Source organism: Erythrolamprus reginae, chromosome Z, assembly GCF_031021105.1.
Source record: "Erythrolamprus reginae isolate rEryReg1 chromosome Z, rEryReg1.hap1, whole genome shotgun sequence".
NCBI classification, from domain to species: domain Eukaryota; kingdom Metazoa; phylum Chordata; class Lepidosauria; order Squamata; family Dipsadidae; genus Erythrolamprus; species Erythrolamprus reginae.
Genome location: NC_091963.1, coordinates 47398472 through 47417721, shown reverse-complemented (window position 1 = coordinate 47417721; position 19250 = coordinate 47398472). Strand labels below are relative to the sequence as shown.

Genomic DNA, 19250 nt, shown 5'->3' with positions numbered 1-19250 from the left:
AAAAGGAAGAAAAAGAAAATTCCACAAAAGCTCAAAATCCATATCCAATTTAAACATTTCATGTTTTGCATGAATGTTCCACTTTTACGTGAGTATCCTGGTGGTAGGCAAAACACCACAAAAAGGCTTATGATATTAAGAAATAATCTTCAGATAGGCACATTCTTTCTGCCCACATTCAAACCCTTTTCTAAAAACAACTAGGCTGAGAAAAATTGGGTTCACCCTCTTCCTTTTGAAAATTTCAGAAATATTGTATACTGTACTTTAAAACTCTTTCATAATCAGTTCTAATAGCTCAGAAATAAACGAACATAAACTGAGAGCAGAACCCCAAGGCTGTAACTCCAAAAGAAATAGAAACATTTTAAAAGCAGAATAAAGATTTGCAAAGCTGTAAGTATGATTGAGAGTTTAATGGCGCTGAAAAACCATATACTTATTGCACTGTCAACAAGTGAATGGCTGTTTCATATTTTTAAGCTTCAGTTTTTGGCTAAGGATACTGTTATACGATCCTTCGGTGGTGCCAGCCAACAATGATAAGATGGAGCATGACTATGTACAGAAACAGTTTGCTTACAAACAAATGAAGAAGAAACCGGTACCAGAAAATTAGAGAAAGCACCAAGCATCTCCCAAGCTGATAGCATAATCATTGCATAAATCCCTTTATTATTACTAAGCATAAACAATGTTTTAATAACTAAAAAAAAATCAAACTCATAAGTCTTTGGGGGATGAAGAGTCCTTCAAATCAGAAATAATCTTGAAAATGCAATGCCTTTAACAGAAAAGAAACCTGATAGGCTATCATATTTAGCATCACAGTTGTTTGATGACTCAATTTTAAAGGACTGGGTTCATGTCTTTTTGATGGCTTGCAAGCTGGCTGAGAGTGGAGCCTCCAACATCACCGACGGCAGAGGAAGTAGTAATTGTATTTTGCTGAATGACTTGTTTCTGTGAGCAGGTTGGACCAGGACTAGAAGGAGGACTATTTTCAGGACCTGCACAGAATAGAAAAGAAGATTCATTCCAGGTAGAAAAAGAAGGGTATAATTTTTTTTAGCGGAACAAATAGCTGAGAAAACAGATACAAAATGTTTACCAGCCAAAACCTGGAATTAAAATTAGAGAACCACTAAAACTAAGGAATAACAGAAATAAAGGAATATGTAGAGTTGTCTTCATATTATGGATACTGCATTTCTACTTTAAGCTATGTCTGCATATAGCACTTTTAAATAATGGAAAGATACCTCAGTGTAAGTAGTAAGTCAGCAGAATGCTACTTGCATTGACCGAAGTATCATCTCCTTTGGAAATATGAGTCCTGTAGTCAAGGCTGTTCCAGCGAGATACTGAGCACTTTGCCTCTTCTGTCCATGCTGTTGTGTCTCCTTTTCAAGCCTTTTGATAGGACTCTGAGTGATGCCAAGCAGGGAAAGGAAGGGAGTGCTAGTTCCGGATCCCCTCTACACCAAATGGTTGATGGAAATCTGGAAGTAACTGGCTTTACTGGAGTTGCTGCACCATCCCTAGGAAACCCAGTTGGGCTCTGCCATGAGAAGAGCAGTCTCTGGAAGTACAAGAGGTTGTCACTCCGCAGATGCAGAGAAGATGGAGCAGCAGCAAGTTTTTTACCCCAGAACTATTTTATTCTGAGTTTCAGCAGAGGGACGGGTCAAACTTAATAAAACAGCAAAATCTAGTCTGCTTCCAATTATTCCCTCAACTAGATCTCTAGTCTTCTTTCAGCTTTCTGATGACAACAACAATATATATTATATAACTTTGCATTTTTAGGGGTGTTACTGAATTTACAGCTTTGTTTTTGTGGACAGTACAAATGTGACTATTGACTGTACTATTTCAGATTTTAAATGCAGACTCTGATGGTAAAAAGCTCTTTCATCATATTGTAAAGCAAGGTATGGCCCCTGCCCTCCTTAATATTCTATCCCTTGAGGTAAGATCCGCTCTCACCTTCTTGTCCTTCCATAAGAGCCTCAAAACCTGGCTCTGCCAACTGACCTGAGGCACTGAATGGGATTTTCCATGTTGGAGGTGGTTAGTGGACTAGGAACACCCCGTAATATTTTGGTTGAAAACTTACTTAATTTTGTTTTATCTAATATTTAATGTTTCAATGTTTAATATGTCAGTTATGGTTTGGTGTGCTTTCTTATATGTTTCCTGAAAGTGCAGTGTCTGATCTTTTTTTTGGGGGGGGGGGGGGGATTAACCAAGTTTTGATTAATTGGTTGTGACTGGAATTGATTGACTGGCTTGTTGCCCGAGTTTCACATTTTGGGCAGAGGAAAAGTGTCTGGCTCAAAAATCACACAGCCAGTTTTACAGCTAAGGTGAGACTAGAAGTATTAATCTTCTGGTTTATGGCCTGGTTTATGGCCATTAGGCAAAACTGATAAATGTATATATTTTGTTTATGTGCATGCATGTCTATTCACATGTATATATGCAGTATGTGCATAAGCATGCAAAAATACACACTGCACAATAAAAGTACAGTCCTATGCATTGTTATGCAATAGAAAAACAGACAATTAACTACAAAAAGTTTTTGAACAGGTATAATATCTTATATTAACATGCTGCTTTAGAGAAAATTGTCAAACTCCATTTTGAATATTGGACTTTATTTCACATTGTCTTATAAGTTAAAAATGTAATGTTATATTTTACTATGCCAATAATAATTTATTAAATATAATAATTATATTTCTTATTTTTTATCACTGTACTGTTAATATTTTAGAAATTATACCTGTTCTTTTAAAAAAGATATTGCTTCTATGATATATTTAGTAATGATTAAATAATTAATAAACTTTTGCAGTGGTTTCCACAATCCTTAAGACACTCTGGGAAAATATTTTGAGATGCCTCCAATAAATTCTTTTTATAATTATGTGTCTTTTATGTGATAGCCACTGCTAATTCAGTGCTATTCCTAACAATGTATTAAATACTCGTTCAGGTGTAGAGATGAGCTGAAAAAAGGAAATCTACTATTAATATATACTATCAGATAACACTTACTTAGGTATCCTTGTGATTCTTTCTGCATGGCTGTTATGGGACAGTCTTTATGGGTTAACAGCAACTGTTTCAGCTGCGCTACCTCATTTTTCAACATGGAAACCTCATTCTAGAAAAGAAAAAAGATAATTTTATTTTAGTAAGTAGGAGGACAAGGAGCTGAGAAGCATTGCTTGGGGCCTGATATTTCGTATGATCCTTTTTTCCTAGGAAAAACACAGGAGGAAGTCTGTGTTCTGGTATATGCTTTTACAGCCTAGTTTGAAAGCTTTGAAGCTGACTCTCTTTTATGACAATTTTAATTGTCAGAGTGGGAGAATTGATAACAAGAAGCTTTCTTGGTAATCTGATTTTAACAGCCTAATCATTTGCTTGGTTGCTCAGTAACAGCACAGAGCCTAGATTCTGCAGACATAGGAGCATCTGCAGGCCAATAACAATCTATAAGATGATGGACACAACATTGTGATGGAAGACCCATGATTTTTGTACATGTAGCATGTATGCATGTAGAAATGGGTACAGCTTTGATTGTGATACATGGACATGTAGAACCTGCAGAATTTTATAGATACCTCTGCAGACAAACTAAATTGTACTAATGAAATGGCATAGCAGAGAAATAACTTTTCTTTTTTCTCAATCATCCTGCTTTGTTATCAAGGTCAAATTCAATTCATGAAGGTGGCTGTTTAAAACTTTAAAGTTATTAATTCCTGTTCATATTATTTTGGGTGGTATTCCAGAGGCTGCATTTTGTCAAATGGGTGTACTTAAACGGAAAAAAGAAAGAATTTTGTTACATTTAAAGATCCTCCCCTGCATTGAATAATATTGTTGTCTTGTCACAATGACCTACTGGAAAGCCTTGGAAATGAGGTCCAAGAAACTCCCCCACCCCACCCCATCCAGAAGGCATTCTGTTAACAAAGCATAAAAATGAAGTCTCAAAATATGTTTTAACTCCTTTTAAAAAAAGCTACAAATAACAAGTTGAATTGTCCAAAAATATTTTTATCTATATAGTACAAGTCAGGAAAGTCAGGCAGAATTAATCAAAGATGGAAATTAAGATAGCTGATAGATATTCCTGTCCTGAGTAATAAAATCCCTCGAAATTCATAGTTTACCTTTGTTGAAGCTTATGTCCATCCATTCATTCAGAAAAGACTATTAGGAATCAGATTTCCTGGTCTTTTGGCTGCATTTGCATAATACAGTATTAAACACACACACATATTGCCAAAATTTACTTCATTTACTCATCAAGTGATGTCTACTGTGCAAAGTACTTTTGAAGAAAGAAAGAAAAACATTGCATATAACAATAATATGCCTCCAGATATTCAGACCGTCCTAATTTAGATTTATCATTAAGATGCCATTATTGTGTTTTAACTGTTCTTGAGGCCAATAATTTCACAGCCATTTTTAACATATAAAAATATAAATTCATATCTAGTTATGCAGGAACTTCAATTTACCATAAAGTTAGGAAAATTTATAATTAAGATTATACATAGTCTTACTCTTGTATTCAAAGGTCAACAGCTTGACCCTAATTGTTTACATTAATCCAAAAGCAAGTGGTGTGATGTTTCAAGATGAGGCTTTTGATACAGCTCACTTTTTAAATCAATGGTTAGAGGATGGAGATGATATACTCGTGACCCATAATCCTGCTCCCAACTGTTTCTACAGAGGTTTATAATAGATATCTACAGGGGTGAGCTACTGCCTGGATGGGTGTGTGTGTGTGTGTGTGTGTGTGTGTGCAGTAAGGTAGTGAAAAGGGAGCTCCACCCCAGAGCACCCAATTTGCACTGAAAGGTCTTGAAAGAAAATGCAGGGCGTCTTGCATAAGCCACGCTCACAGTGTGGTAGTAAAAATTTTGGTAGCCCTTCACTGGATATCTAGTATAAAAAAAGAAACCATTACAATGAGATCTAAATTTCAGTGAATTAAAACATTTAGGCCACCTTTGTCTGAAAAAATGGACCATAAAGCATATTTTAGTAGCTAGTAATTCAGATACAAGTTGTCCTTGATTTCCAACAGTTCAAAGTTACAACGGCATTGGAAAAAGTGACTCGTGACCTACTTATGACTATTGCAGCATCCCAATGGTCATGTGATCAAAATTTATATGTCTGGCTACAGACTCATGTTTATGACGGTTGCAGTGTGTTGTGATCACCTTTTGCAATCTTTTGAAAAGCAAAATCAATGGGGAAGCCAGAATCACTTGACAACAATGACACTAACTTAACAATCACAGTAATTCACTTAACAACTGTGGCCACAGTGGACATAAAATGGGATAATACTTATTTAATTGTTCATTAGGAACACAAATTTAGAACTCAATTGTGGTCTTAAGTCAAAGATTATATGTAATATGCTTTAGGCTAAAAGAGAAAGGGTTTTATATCTTACTATCTAAAATATTTATTTCAGTCCTAATGAAGAGATGGCTTCATGCTAACTGTTAAGTATTTATATGTGAAGAAAAAAACAATTAAAACACTTTCAGGTAACTTTCAGCTTTTAAAATCTTTGGTTAAATTTTTGCAAATTAAACATTAATTTGCAATGTTTCAATTTTAACCAATTAATTCATTGTTTTTCCATTAGAAGTATAATGTAATGCAACTCAATGTTAAGTTTTATTTGTTAAGTTATTGTTGGCATAAAAACAAATATATCCAGGAGCAGGCTACCATTCCCAGTCCTACCAGAATGGGCCGGGAGCATGGCCTCACTCCCCCCCCTTGTGTACGCGCACAAGAGATCACAATTTCCGGAGGTTTTTCGCTTCTGTGCATGTGCAGATGTGAAAAAACCTGGAAATGGGCAAACAAATAAGTGCCTGGTCGTCACTGCCTGTTGCTGTTTGCCCCCCCCACCTGCTTGCCACGATCGCCTCTCATTCTTGGAGCGAACGGTGGCAGCACGGGTGGTTGGGGGAGCCGGCGCAAGAGGCAAGCAATGGGCAAACAGCAGGAGAAGGCAATGCTCATGATGGGGCAGGGCAGGCCTAAGTCTAGGAAAGCACCGGTGGTGCGTGCACACATGTGCACATCCAGCATCACTACCGGTGCTAGCCAACGTGCTACATGGCTATCACCAGAACGATGTTCCCCATCATTGAGGGTGAGGCCCTCCACTGAATATATCCTATGTATCTTGATGGTAATCTATACCTGTAATTGCATATTTGTCTGGGTGAGTTCTTCTGCTTTCTTTTCCAGTGACATCACCCAAACTTTCCTCTTCTGTCTGCACCGTGTGGCGGCTGCTCGATTTCGTTCTAAAAATTTCCTCCGTCTTTCATCCGGATCTTCATCCACCACTCTTCTTCGACGACCACCAGAGGACTGTGGAGGTTGTAGGCTCTGTGTGGCTTGCATTTGTTGAGCTGACGTTGATACCTAATAAGAATCATAACTATTTTTAATGAAATAACCATCCAAAAGAGATAAATGGCATCCCTCCCAAATTTCAGACAAATTAGCAAGTGGTAGAAATTCTGAAACTTCATAAGATATTCTTAAATCTTTGTCTAACACTTTGCATTCAGCAGGATTTGGCCTTTCAGAACTAGGTTGTGGGAGAGAGCCGCTCCATCTTATTAAAAATATTTTCAGTTCATTTCAGTGCAGCAAAAAGAGCATTTAGTTCAAGCGTGAATCATTTCAAATGTTGTGACACCTAGTATTAATCAAACAAGGAAAGAGTCCTGGGACCTTTAATTTTGTTCACGATTTAAAGTAATGCATTTCTCTTTTGCAACCCAGTCAGCCTTGGCCCATTCCCAAAAAAGTTAAGCTTTGCTAGGCCTAGTTAGTACTTAGAGGTGAAATTACCAGGAAATTCTACATACTTATATTGACATTGATCACCACCAAAAAACAACAACAAAACCTTATCTCCCCAAACCATGATGTAATGATCAAGGATCAGAGTTAACTTGATGCAAATTTCAGCTTTTATTGTTTTTTTATATGGTACTGAGCATCGCTTTAACTGAGGTAGACAGTTATTGTAAGACTACAGCCAATATGTTCTATGTTAGGTTTTGTAATATGAAGTAAATATAAAACTGAAACAGATTAAAAACTGAAAATAAAATATTTTTTCTTCCATTTACGTATATGGGAGAAAAATGGAAATGAATTTATATGAATATGATTAAGATGAATTGCTACATTCCTCTATGTGTATATTTTCTCAATGAAAACATCATAATTTTAGTTTATCTATCCCCATGCAGAATAAAACATATATAAGAATTAATAAAATGCGGCTTTCTACTTTAGCATAAACAGGAAGATAAAGCAAGAGTTGAGATTACTGGAAATATTAATTTGAAAGACATAGTTAAACCAACAAAGTGTGCATGAGATAGATTGATTGATTTTAACATTTTCAAGTTCAGTAGATCAAATCCAATCTAGTATATTTCCAATATTTGGACAGAAACAATTTAAGAATTCTAAATATATTATTCTAAGCTGGTGCTTCTCACTGTAGTTTTTGTAGGACCCAAGCTATGTCAGTCTATATTAGCAAGAAAAAAAATCAATAGCATCCTTTCCAAGGAAAAAAAAAATTAAGTGTTAATTACAGCTCATTTCTATGTGATTCCTTTTGAACTAACCTTGATATAATGTCAGGATAAAGTTGAAATAATTTAAGTAAGATAGAATTATTATTATTTTTTTAAACCAACTGGAAAATCATAGAAGGAATTATATTAAGTTCTATTATATTTCTCAGACACTGTATATTTTTCTATTTGATCTTAGAAGATCATGACTAAATGGTGTTCTGTCGGGCACTCTGATAGGAGCCTCCCGAAAATTCAAGGATACAAATATCAGACACACACACATTTGAAAATTCAAAACAATGTTCTTTATCCCAAAAGTCAAAATAAACTAAGCACTCTTTTTGTATTGCAAAGAGCACTCTTCCCAAAACAACCCCTTAAGCAGTCATTAAGTACTTAGCCAGCAGCTGTGGAGAAACTTCACACCCCTTCTTCTTTCAACAAAGGGACACACACACTGCTCTGCTTTGGTTTCAAAGGCATGAAAAAGCAACAAAGTCCAGCACACAAGATTCCTGATGAAACTGCAAGATATTCTTCCACAATGGCCAAACCCACATGCTGCTATTTATAGCAGCAACCCTAATTACTGGAGCCCCACCCAAACACAGGTGGCCTCCCTTATTTCCTGTAATATGTTCTTACTTGGTCTCTTCTACACATAATTCTGTGCTTGTGTGGGTCCAACATGTCATCATCCGAAGCTATAGAAGATAAGGAAGATTGACTGGTGTGGTAAACAAATTGCTGGATTTTGCCTCTTTGAATCTGTATGTTCCTTCTACTCTTTATAACTTTAGATTTCTAGTCATTCATTTATACAACCTAATTCATTAGGTTCCTGTTGGCTGTTGAAAAGTTTGAAATTTAATACAGGGATGTGGCATAACAATCAAAATTATGGCAAAAGGGAAATGTGACTCCTAGCAATTAAGTTTGGTTTTGACGTGAACCATGAAAATCAAAAATATGGTTCAACAGAAAGAGTTGGTTAATAATTAGTAAACTGTACCATAAGATTAATGTGTCTGTTGAAGCAGTCTGACCTTAAAGGGGCCAGTACTGAGGGGAATTATAGATGGGTTTGGAAAGTAGTAAGCTGATGTTTATTACTCACACAAACCATCTTTTATCCCGGGCAATGCCCTCTTCAAAAGTGTCATTACTTTTGTATTCCCATTAGGAATTAAAACTGTTCTCTTGTCTAACTGACCTATAGATCTTAAAATCATCATTTATCCTCTAAGCAGTAGACATAATGTTTTTTGGGGGAAATAATCACTCTTTTTTTGCTTCATCTGCTAGAATGTAAGTATAATATCACAAAGGTGTTTTTATTTAAGAAGTAACAATTGTTTCAGTATGAACAGCCAGGGAGGGGCCTGAGGGCATATCTGCTTCTCTCAAATCTGCAATTGCAAATATAAAAATGTTAATTTTCTAGGATCCTAATTCTAGGAAAATCATTTAAATTCAGTTCCATATGGATTCAAGTGTTTCAAAAAGCCATACCGTAGAGCAGGAAATGGGGAATGATGGCCCTTTTATAACTTGTGGACTTTAACTCCCAGAATTCCTGAACAGCCATGTAGACTCAGGAATTCTGGGAGCTAAAGTTCACAAGTCATAAAGGGGCTTCTACCACCTCTGTGGTAGAACCAAGAGCAGTAGTGAGAATCAAAGTTAATTCCTGGTCTTAACTTCAGACCTAAATATTATTTACTATAGACTTCATACATGTGGCAAATAGTCCAACTATTACACCGCACATCCGATTTGCAACTGTTTCTGTATATATGTGAGTTTAGGGTTTATTATGGGTTTTTCTGTTCTTATTACTAATTATTTGACTTGTTTATTGTATGTACAATTTATTGTTGTAAGCTGCACTGAGCATCATTGGGATTGGGCAGCATAATATTGTCAATAATAAATAAATAATAAAGTCAATAATATTAAATAAAATAAATAAAATAAATAAAATAAATAAAATAAATAAAATAAATAAAATAAATAAAATAAATAAAATAAATAAAATAAATAAAATAAATAAAATAAATAAAATAAATAAAATAAATAAAATAAATAAAATAAATAAAATAAATAAAATAAATAAAATAAATAAAATAAATAAAATAAATAAAATAATAAATAAAATAAATAAATAAAATAAATAAAATAAATAAAATAAATAAAATAAATAAAATAAAATAAAATAATAAAATAAAATAATAAATAAAATAAAATAAAATAAAGTAAAATCTGACATGAGAAACCATTTCTAGACTTACCATGGAAGTTCTAGGACTATTTTTTTTAAAGTTATGTAAAGAATGACAAAAAGACATCTACAGTCTTCATATGTGTGTCTGTTTATTATTATTACTGAAAGGAATTCTATCTATCTATCTGTCATCTAACTAACTACCTACCTATTATCTGTCTGTCTGTCTGTCTGTCTATCTATCATCTTATTTCAAGAATAAGATATCAGCTGACAAAGTGTTAAAACACTCAGGGAGGGAAAGCAAAGTAAGTATTTTTTCTCATTTCCTTCTGCTCTGTTAGTCTTTTATCTTGAAACATTGTCATATTACTTAATTAGAATCCCCTGGTAAGCTACTCAAGACCTTTCTTGATTTGGCAACTTCAAAAATTACAAAAATGATGCAGGGGAATTAAAATCTGGGGGGGGGGGGGAAAGCCACCACAAACTCTTGCTTTTAATATCCATCTTCAGATAAGAGAGGTTATAAAGCTCTACCTGTGCTTGCCCGCCTGAATGCAGTGGCGGATGTGGCGAAGTCTGATGATGTGCTGGATGAGCCTGAAGATGTGAATGAGAATGATGGTGCGGGTGCTGGTGATGAGGATGAGGATGAGAATGGTGTGTTGGGTGTTGATGCTGATGGGGATATGGGTGATGGGATGGAAGGGTCTGGTGTTGATGTGGATGCGAGTGCATATGATGGTGGGCTGGTTGGTCTTGTCGAGAGCTCATCATTTCCATCATATGACCCATGGTGTTCATATTTCCATTGGAGATGCCCGCAGGAATATGAGTCAAAGCTGCTTTCAACCTCTACAAAAGAAAAAGAAAAAGAAAAAAGAAAGAAAACAGTATTAAAATGGAGCATGCAGGTGACTGTCTGAATATGTTACAAAAACTGTGTGCATTTTTGCTCCGTTCAATATGTATTCCTATTTTTGACATCTCTCTGGGTTTAAACATGCTTAACTATGGCAGGATGATGCCCACCTTCCTTAGGAAACAGTGCCCCCACAAATACCTAACTTATACATCAACTTAACAGTTTTAAATAATTTACTGTTAAAGGGAGATATGCTTTAGGAGCTCAAAAAAATTTCTAGTTGCAATGTTGCCTAGCTTGGTAAAGAAATAAAACATTAATTCAAGACAATGCAGTAATTTTTCAGTTCTTTTTCAATACATGGACTAGACTAAAAAAGAAATACAATTTTCTGTTTTCTTATTTTCTAGATTACCTATAAACCTAAAAACAAAATGTTAAAAAATAAAATAAAAAAGCAAAGTAAAACATATAGTGCTAGAAAAAAATAATTGGTGGCTTTACACATGGAAGAGACCTTTTTAATTGCAGTACAGAACATTCAACTAAAAACAAATTCATAAAAATATAACTCAGTATAATTTCATAGAATTTCAAAAAAAGGCATACTGTATTATTTAAAATCTTATTTGCTGCCTAATGGGAGTTCACTATACCTGGATCTTAGAAATGAGAAGGACAAGAAAGAAATGTATTCGTATAGTTCACGAATTCTTGCACAAGTACTAGTAGAATGCTGTGTGTAATAAATTGCCACAGTGAATTCAGACTTATTTCATGATATGGCATAAATGATATGTAATGTAAGACATTTCCAAGTTGCAATCTTTGATTTCTAGAATTCAGTAAAAATATCTTGCATAAAAAGTTGTACAAATGGAATAACCTTAAATATCACTAATAATTAATTACTTACATTCAACAAAATCTAGTCTGCTTCCAGTATAAATTGTTAAATTTCTCTACTGTTTTTTTAAAATAATGAGTTCAGAGTACTGCTTCTCTATAAAATATATTGCAATTTAATATACCAAAACACATTGTTATTTTTTTAGCTAATCCTGAAATAAAAAATAAGTGCAAATATCTTTTTTTTGGTTAATGTCAAATATTTGTAACATTTATTTTTATTTTTTCTTTCTATTTATTTTCTCTCTCTATTTTTTATGGAAAAAAAAATCTTATTCTGGACATATGCATAATATATGAAACAATTTACTTTAAATAATCTGAAAAACTTATGTAAATAATTTTTTAACTCTTCAGTATGTTATAGCACTTTACAGAGATTTTTTGGTGTTGAAATATCTATTTTCTTTTTGGTAAAGAATTGGAGATTTGAGAAGCAAAGAACCTTAAAATGTTGAAATATCTATGATGATTCTTGGTGTGACAAGAAACTGAACAAAGAAAAAGCACTTTTTAATTTCAGAACCGAAGAGACCAAAATTAGTCTCATTAACAATATTTTTTATTGACCTAAAGGAAAAAAGTTATCATCAATAATTTGTTAAGAAAGAAAACAAGGGATGCACATTCCACTTTTTTTTACTTTACTTTTTAAAAACTTTTTTACATTTTTTTTCATTTAAAGATATAATAATCATATAGACTGAAATATGTGCTAACATACTTTAGCATTTTTTTAATTAATTGATTTTTAAAATTCATTATGAAAGCATCAATTCCAATAATAAAGATGTAAATGTTAATAGGAAACTGCATACTAAAATAAGATAAATTGCACTATACATGTGTATTGTATGTGTAATATTTAAATTCAGATTTATGAAAGAACACATATTAAATATCATAGAATATAGATGAACTCATTTGAAAATATTATTTGAAACTTTTTTTTGTATCATTAAAGACAACATGAGCTGTAAAACAGAAAGAAATAATGACACGAGAAAGTGTATAAAGTAGAAAGTACAGAGCCGGGGTAGAATTAACATTATGTTTTAGCAGTCAGTTCCTTAAATATATAATACTTGGCATAATAGAGAATCCAGTACAAGCAAGATATATCAATATGTGATATTAAATGGTATGAAATAAATTCCTTTGGACTAATCCAAAACTGATCTGGACCATAAATTAAGATAGCTAGAGGACTGGATTGAATCATGTTTAAATAGTTTTCTTTACCCCTTGCCTACAAATCCAATTTGCATCATGACAACACATGCACATTGTGGAATATGAGCAAAATAAATATGTACAAAAACACCCAATGACTTTATGCCATTCATCTGGCTGTGCAAATTAATCCCTCTGTCCATCCATCCTTCCGTCCGTCCGTCCGTCCATCCATCCATCCATCCTCTCTAAATATAGTTGTTTTATTGTAACACCACAAACAAGTAAGTGAACGAAAACAGTTATCAAGAAATTCCAAATCATTCTTACCTCCTGCACAAAAACACAAGTACATAAAACCTTTCTCACTGTTCTTTCTGCTGTACATATAAATGAAAAATATCTTCAGCTATCCTAATTGAACACATTCTTGCCAAACTGCAAAGCCACAGCAGTACCTAACAGAGTACACCCACAAATAGGAAAGATATAGGAAAATGTACCATCTTTTTCAAACAAGGCATTCTTTTTCAAAGTAGAATCTGCTGACTGAAGTAAATTGGGCAACTACCATTATTTTGGTAAAGGACCAGCAATATATTATTAAGGGTGTTCATGCAATCCAATTACAAAACTCCCACAAACTTCCATTTGCCAATTTTTTTAAATAAATGGTGACTATTAGTTGGTAAATGTGCCCACACACTATTTATCCAAATGATTTTTCTTTGATGGTATATTGCACCATTTGCCGTTATAAATGACACGTTACACAAGCCCTTTTCTTAGAAAATTTCCCTAAAGTTTGTGGGATGAGAAGGATGTTAATATAAAAAGGAACATAAATAACTAACTCCCTGACACAATTTTCATTTTCCAAATAATACATTTTTTTTTGTTTCCATAGACCAAGGGTGTCAAACTTGCAGCCCATGGGTCAAATGTGTCATGTGCTGGCCACACCTACCCATTTAAGATAAGGGGGGAAAGTTGTGTTATGTCACAGACAGCAACCTGTTGTCATAAGTTTCATAGCCCTGCCATAGACATCAACCATTCAACAATGTTTATTTATTTGAGAAGCAAATCAGAAAGGCATTGAGAGGCATTGAAAACATTGATTTGTAGCTGGATCATCTCAATGAAGAAGATTTTTATTTTCTCTGTAATTTAAAAGGTTCTTATTCACTTTTCTCAATGGAAAGTGTGCTCAATGCCCTGGTAAACCCTGGTAATAAACCATAAATCTATCTCAACTTATTCCATAGAAGCAGACCCAATCTCTCTTTAACTTTATGAAAGGTCTACTCTATTTTGACATGATGGTTACATTAAGGTTACATTACAGCCTTCCATCCTTCCGAGGTCAGTAAAATGAGGACTCGGATTGTGGGGGCAATAGGCTGGCTCTGTTAAAAAGTGCTATTGCTAACATGTTGTAAGCCGCCCTGAGTCTAAGGAGAAGGGCGGCATAAAAATTGAATAAATAAATAAAATAAATAAGGTGACCAGATTTTCACATTGGTAAAGCGGATTAAAAATTCGGTCTATGAAATAAATCAATAAATTAGTTAGCTAAGTTATCTGAGACAAGTCAAGCTATTCTCCAAAGCACCTTAGGGTAAGACAAGAAGCAATGTGTGGAAACTAAACAAGGAGAGAAGCAACTTAGAAATAAGAAGAAAATTCCTGACCATTAGAACAATGAATCAATCAGTGGAACAGCCTGCCACCAGAAGTTGTGAATGCTCCAACACTGGAAGTTTTAAAGAAGATGTTGGATACCCATTTGTCTAAAGTAGTGTAGGGTTTCCCACCTAAGCAGGGGGTTGGACTAGAACAGAGGTCCCCAACCTTTTTTGCACCAGGGACCGGCTTTAAGCTAGACCAGTTTTCCATGGCCCGGTGGGGGGGGGGAGCTAGCTGTCAGCGGCGCCGTAAAAGGGGCGATCAAGAGAGGAATGGGTGAATGAATGGACGGAGGGTGGGAAGGAAGGAAGGAAAGAGGGAAGGGACAGGAACAAAAGAAGGGTGCAAAGGAAGCAAGGAAAGGTGTGAAAGGGGAGAGTAAGAGAGGAAGGAGTGAAAGAAGGGAATGAGGGAGGAAGGAAGGGAGGAAGGAAAAGGAAAGCAAGAAATGGAGGGAGGAAAGGAAGGAAAGAAAGAAAGAAAGAAAGAAAGAAAGGGGGAAGGGACAGGAACAGAGGAAGGAAGCAAGGAAACTTATGAAAGGGGAGAGTAAGGGAAGAAGGTAGGAAGGAGAAAGAAAAGAAGAAATAGAGGAAGGGAAGGTAAAAGAGAGAAAGAAAAAGAGCAAGAAAGAAAGCAAGAAAGAGAAAGAAAGAAAGGCAACTTCAAAGAAAGGCTCACTGAGCATCTCTCACTCTCTCTCTCTTTCTATCCCTCTTTCTTTCTTTCTCTTCCTTTCTCTCTCTCCTCTTCCTTTATCTCCTCTCTCTCTCCCTCTCTCTTTCTCTCCCCCTCTCTCCCCCTTTCCCTCTCTCCCTCTCTTGCTATCTCTCCCACCTCTCCCTCTCTCTTTCTCCCTCTCCCTCTCTTTCTCTCTCTCCTCCCTCTCTCTTTCTCTCTCTCTCCCCCTCTTTCTCTCTCTTCTTCTCACTTTCTCTCTCTTGTTTTCTTTCTGTCTCTTTTGCTTTCTTTCTCTCTCTCTCACTCTTTCTTGTTTTCTTTCTCACGCTCTTTCTCTCTCTTGTTCTCTCTCTTGCTATCTCTTTCTCTCCCCCCCTTTCTCACTCTCTCTTTCTCACTTTCTCTCTATCTTGCTGTCTGTTGCTCTCACTCACTCTCGTTCTCTCTCTGTTCTTCTCAGCGATGACGCGCGCACGCCCTGCCCGCCTCACCTTTGCGAGAGCACTTTCGCCCCGGGCTCTCAGCAAGGGGGTTTGCAGGAGAGGCGGGGCCGGCGAAGGTGATATTGAATGTCGGGGGAGAACGGGCGTTTGCACGCGTTCCCTATCCCCCTGCTAGCCCACTCGGAATATTCAAAATAAGAAAAGCCTTCGCCGGCAAAGGTTTTTCTTATTTTGAATATTCCGAGTGGGCTAGCAGGGAGATAGGAAGCGCGTGCAACCACCCGTTCTCCCCCGACATTCAATATCACCTTCGCCGGCCTCCGCTGAGGAAAGCCTTTGCCGGCATTTCCTCTCGTTGTCAAGGAGGCGCAGCGGCGGGCGGAGAGAGGGAAGGAGGGGGGGGGGGCAGCGGCGTCCCTCCTGGCCTTGGCGGGCCGCCCAACCCTCCCCACCTCCTGCAAACGCGGCGGGCGGCGGGGGGAGAGCGAGGAGCCGGTTCCGGCGGGCGCGGGGCTTGGCTGGCTGGCGGTGGGAGCGCCGCTGGTGATGCGGAAAGGCCGAGGGGGCCCTGGCGCCGCGGACCGGCTGAAAAGCTCCAACGGCCCGGTCCCGGTCCGCGGACCGGCGGTTGGGGACCTCTGTACTAGAAGACCTCCAAGGTCCTTTCCAACTCTGTACAAGCCGCAAGACACATCTCTTTAGAGGAACATCTTTCCACCTTGTAGACAGTACTTCCAGAAACCCAGAATCAATATAAACAACTTCTACATCTAGTATCCCATGCTGTAGTTCAGGAAACTGACTCGAACTATACTGTATAGTTCCAACACAGATCGTTTTGACATAGAATAAAATAGAATAGAATTTCATTGGCCAAGTGTGATTGGACACACAAGGAATTTGTCTTGGTGCATATGCTCTCAGCATACATACCGCATAAAAGCCCTGATTGTTAATGAATTATCTACTTTCAATCTCTCTAGGACTTTCAGCTGACTTGCACCTTAAGAAGGTTGCTTTGATTTTTTGTTTTATTTTTGTTTTTTTGAAAAAGCAAAAGCAACATCATTTAGCAGCAATTAAAAGTGCCTTCAAAGAGTCTTAAAAAAAATACAACATCCAACTAGAAAAAGCCATACTTTTAAACATTTGTACAGAAATAACTTGCTGAATTTTTTTAAAACTGAAAATATGACATCTGTACAATACATTTACAATAAAATTAGAAGGGAATCTGTCATTTTCTTGCATAGAAACATTAAACATAACCAATTTGCTTTTGTAAATCCTCCACAAAAAGCCTGGATAACAGAAAATCAGATGACAACTCTGCTAAGTATCAAAATGCCACTTAAATAGTTGAGCTAATTTCAAACTAGATTTTGCTCTCTCTCTTCCACTCTCCCTCTTTCTCTTTCTTTTTCTCTCTCCCTTCTTCCTTTACCCTCTCTTTCTCTCTTCCTTCATCCCTCCTTTCTCTCTATTTCTCTCTCTCTCCCCTTTCTTCCAGACTCTCTCTCTCTCTTCCTTCCTTCCTCTCTTTTCCTCTCTTCCTCCCTCCCTCCCTCTCTTTCTGTTCTTTCTTTCTCTCCCTCCTTCCGTCCCTCTTTCTCTCTCTCTTTCTTCCTCCCTCCCTTTCTCTCTTTCTCTCTCTCTCTTTCTGCCACCCTCTCTCTTTCTCTCTCTTTTCCTCCCTCCTTTTTATCTCTCTCTCTCTGTTAAATCACGACTTCAGAGGCTGGTTAAAGCAATCTCCATTTATTTCATACTCAAAGACAGAAAACGTTCACCAAGTCAGTGACTCCGGAATGAGGGCAACGGCTAATCCGTTTCTAGCGTGTCTGGGTCAACGAGAGTTGAAGCCAAGCTGTAGATAGCTGGTCCGCAGTAGCTCAGAAATACGGCTCTTTTCCTTTCGTCCTCTGCATCGTGCAGGTTGCTTGCTTGGAGAAAAATTCTGAATTTGGACATATAGGAGGTCCAAGATTCTGAATCAGAATTGAAGAAGGCCGGTGGTGGAGCCATGGCTGAGCTCATGGTTGCGTTCGCGGGAGTTCGACCTCCTCGTCACCACTGTTAAATCACGACTTCAGAGGCTGGTTAAAGCAATCTCCATTTATTGCATACTCAAAGACAGAAAACGTTCACCAAGTCAGTAACTCCGGAATGAGGGCAACGGCTAATCCATTGCCCTATTTATACTCTTTAAAACGGCGGGCTTTTCCCAACTGACAAACATTTAACTTTCACGGCTATTTTCTAAATAGCCGCGTCTTAACCAATCAGTGAATTTCTCAATATATTTCAACAAACACAACACTCTCATTCCCTCTTTCTTTCTGTCTTTCTCTCACTTTCTACCACTCTCTTTCTCTCTCTTTTCCTTCCTCCCTCTCTTTCTTTCTCTCTTCCTCCCTTACTCCCTTTCTTTCTTCCTCTCTCTCTTCCTTTCTTCCTCTCTCTCTCTTTTCCTCCCTTCCTCTCTCTTTCTCTTTCTTTCTCTCCCTCCCTCCTTCTTGCTCTCTTTTTCTCTCTCTTCTTCCCTCTCTTTCTCTCTCTTTTCCTCTTTCTTTCTTTCTTTCTCTCTTCCTTCCTCCCTCTCTCTTTCTCCCTTCCTTCCTCTTTTTCTCTCTCTTCCTTCCTCCCTCTCTCTCTCTCTCTCTCCCTCCTTCCCTCCCTCTTGCTCGGTTTCTCTCTGTTTCCCTCTCTCTCTATTTCTTTGTCTTCCTTCCTTCCTCTTTTTTCTCTCTCTGTGGAGCCGGTTGGAGCACAACAGATGGCTGAGTACCTGGATGGGCTTCCCCCCAGGGGGGCTGTAGGGATGGTGGGTGGGGGCTCTCTGTACCTCTTCCTTCTTGGGCCAGAGAGTGGCTACAGGGGGAGCTTCTCCTGGCACCTCCCCACCGCAAATTCTGCAGCGCAGGTGAGTGGCACTGCAGCAGGGAAGCTGGTTTTGGGAGGGATGGATTGGGCACCGCCGGTTGCAGCTGTCGGGTGTGGAGAAATGGCACCCAACTCCACTCCAGGGGCAGGAAAGGCGAGGAGCAGTGGTGTCTGCAAAGTTGGAGACTCTTGGAAGGGACAAGGAGGGAAGAGAACCTTTCTGTGGTCATCAGTGTGTGTATATGTGTGTGTGAGAGAGAAGGGAGGGAGCAGGAGGGAAGAGAACCTTTCTGTGGTCATGAGTGTGTGTATATGTGTGTGTGAGAGAGAGAGAGAGAAGGAGAGAGAAAATTCCCAGTTTATTTAACAGTCTCTCTTTCAAAGCCCCCTCAGCTGCCTCCATGTGAGTTTTGTTTTCTTTCACTCAAAAGAAAGGCTTGACCAGATAGCCCCTAGAATAAGGTGACCCAGTCTTTCCAAAAATCTGGACATTTTTGAAATGCTGCGGGACGTGGGACAAATTATTAAAAAGCATGACTGTCCCACCAAAAGTGGGATGTCTGGTCCCCTTAGTTATGTTGCTCTAACAAAATTTTTTTACCAGCACTCTATGATATGCTCTTTACTAAAGTTACTGAATTCCCCCACCCCTCACTTTTAAATTTTTCAAAGAAAAGACCTTTAAAAACCATTCCTCCAAA

The 19250-nt window shown here is 37.3% G+C and overlaps 1 protein-coding gene across 7 annotated transcripts in view; it reads right to left on the bottom strand.

The window, feature by feature from the left end:
* Positions 1-401: 401 nt before the first annotated feature.
* CREB5 (cAMP responsive element binding protein 5) overlaps positions 402-19250 on the bottom strand; it is a 311336-nt gene continuing 292487 nt past the window's right edge. For 6 of the 7 annotated variants that reach the window (XM_070729315.1, XM_070729317.1, XM_070729318.1 and 3 more), the window contains 4 exons: positions 10444-10761; positions 6271-6498; positions 3067-3175; positions 402-1010 (listed from right to left, as the gene is read on the bottom strand). In XM_070729315.1, coding sequence (XP_070585416.1) covers positions 850-1010; positions 3067-3175; positions 6271-6498; positions 10444-10761 — 816 coding nt within the window. In that variant the 3' untranslated portion in view covers positions 402-849. Of the gene's footprint in view, positions 1011-1309; positions 1583-3066; positions 3176-6270; positions 6499-10443; positions 10762-19250 lie in introns of those variants that run through there. The other variant, XM_070729319.1, reaches the window with a different exon arrangement.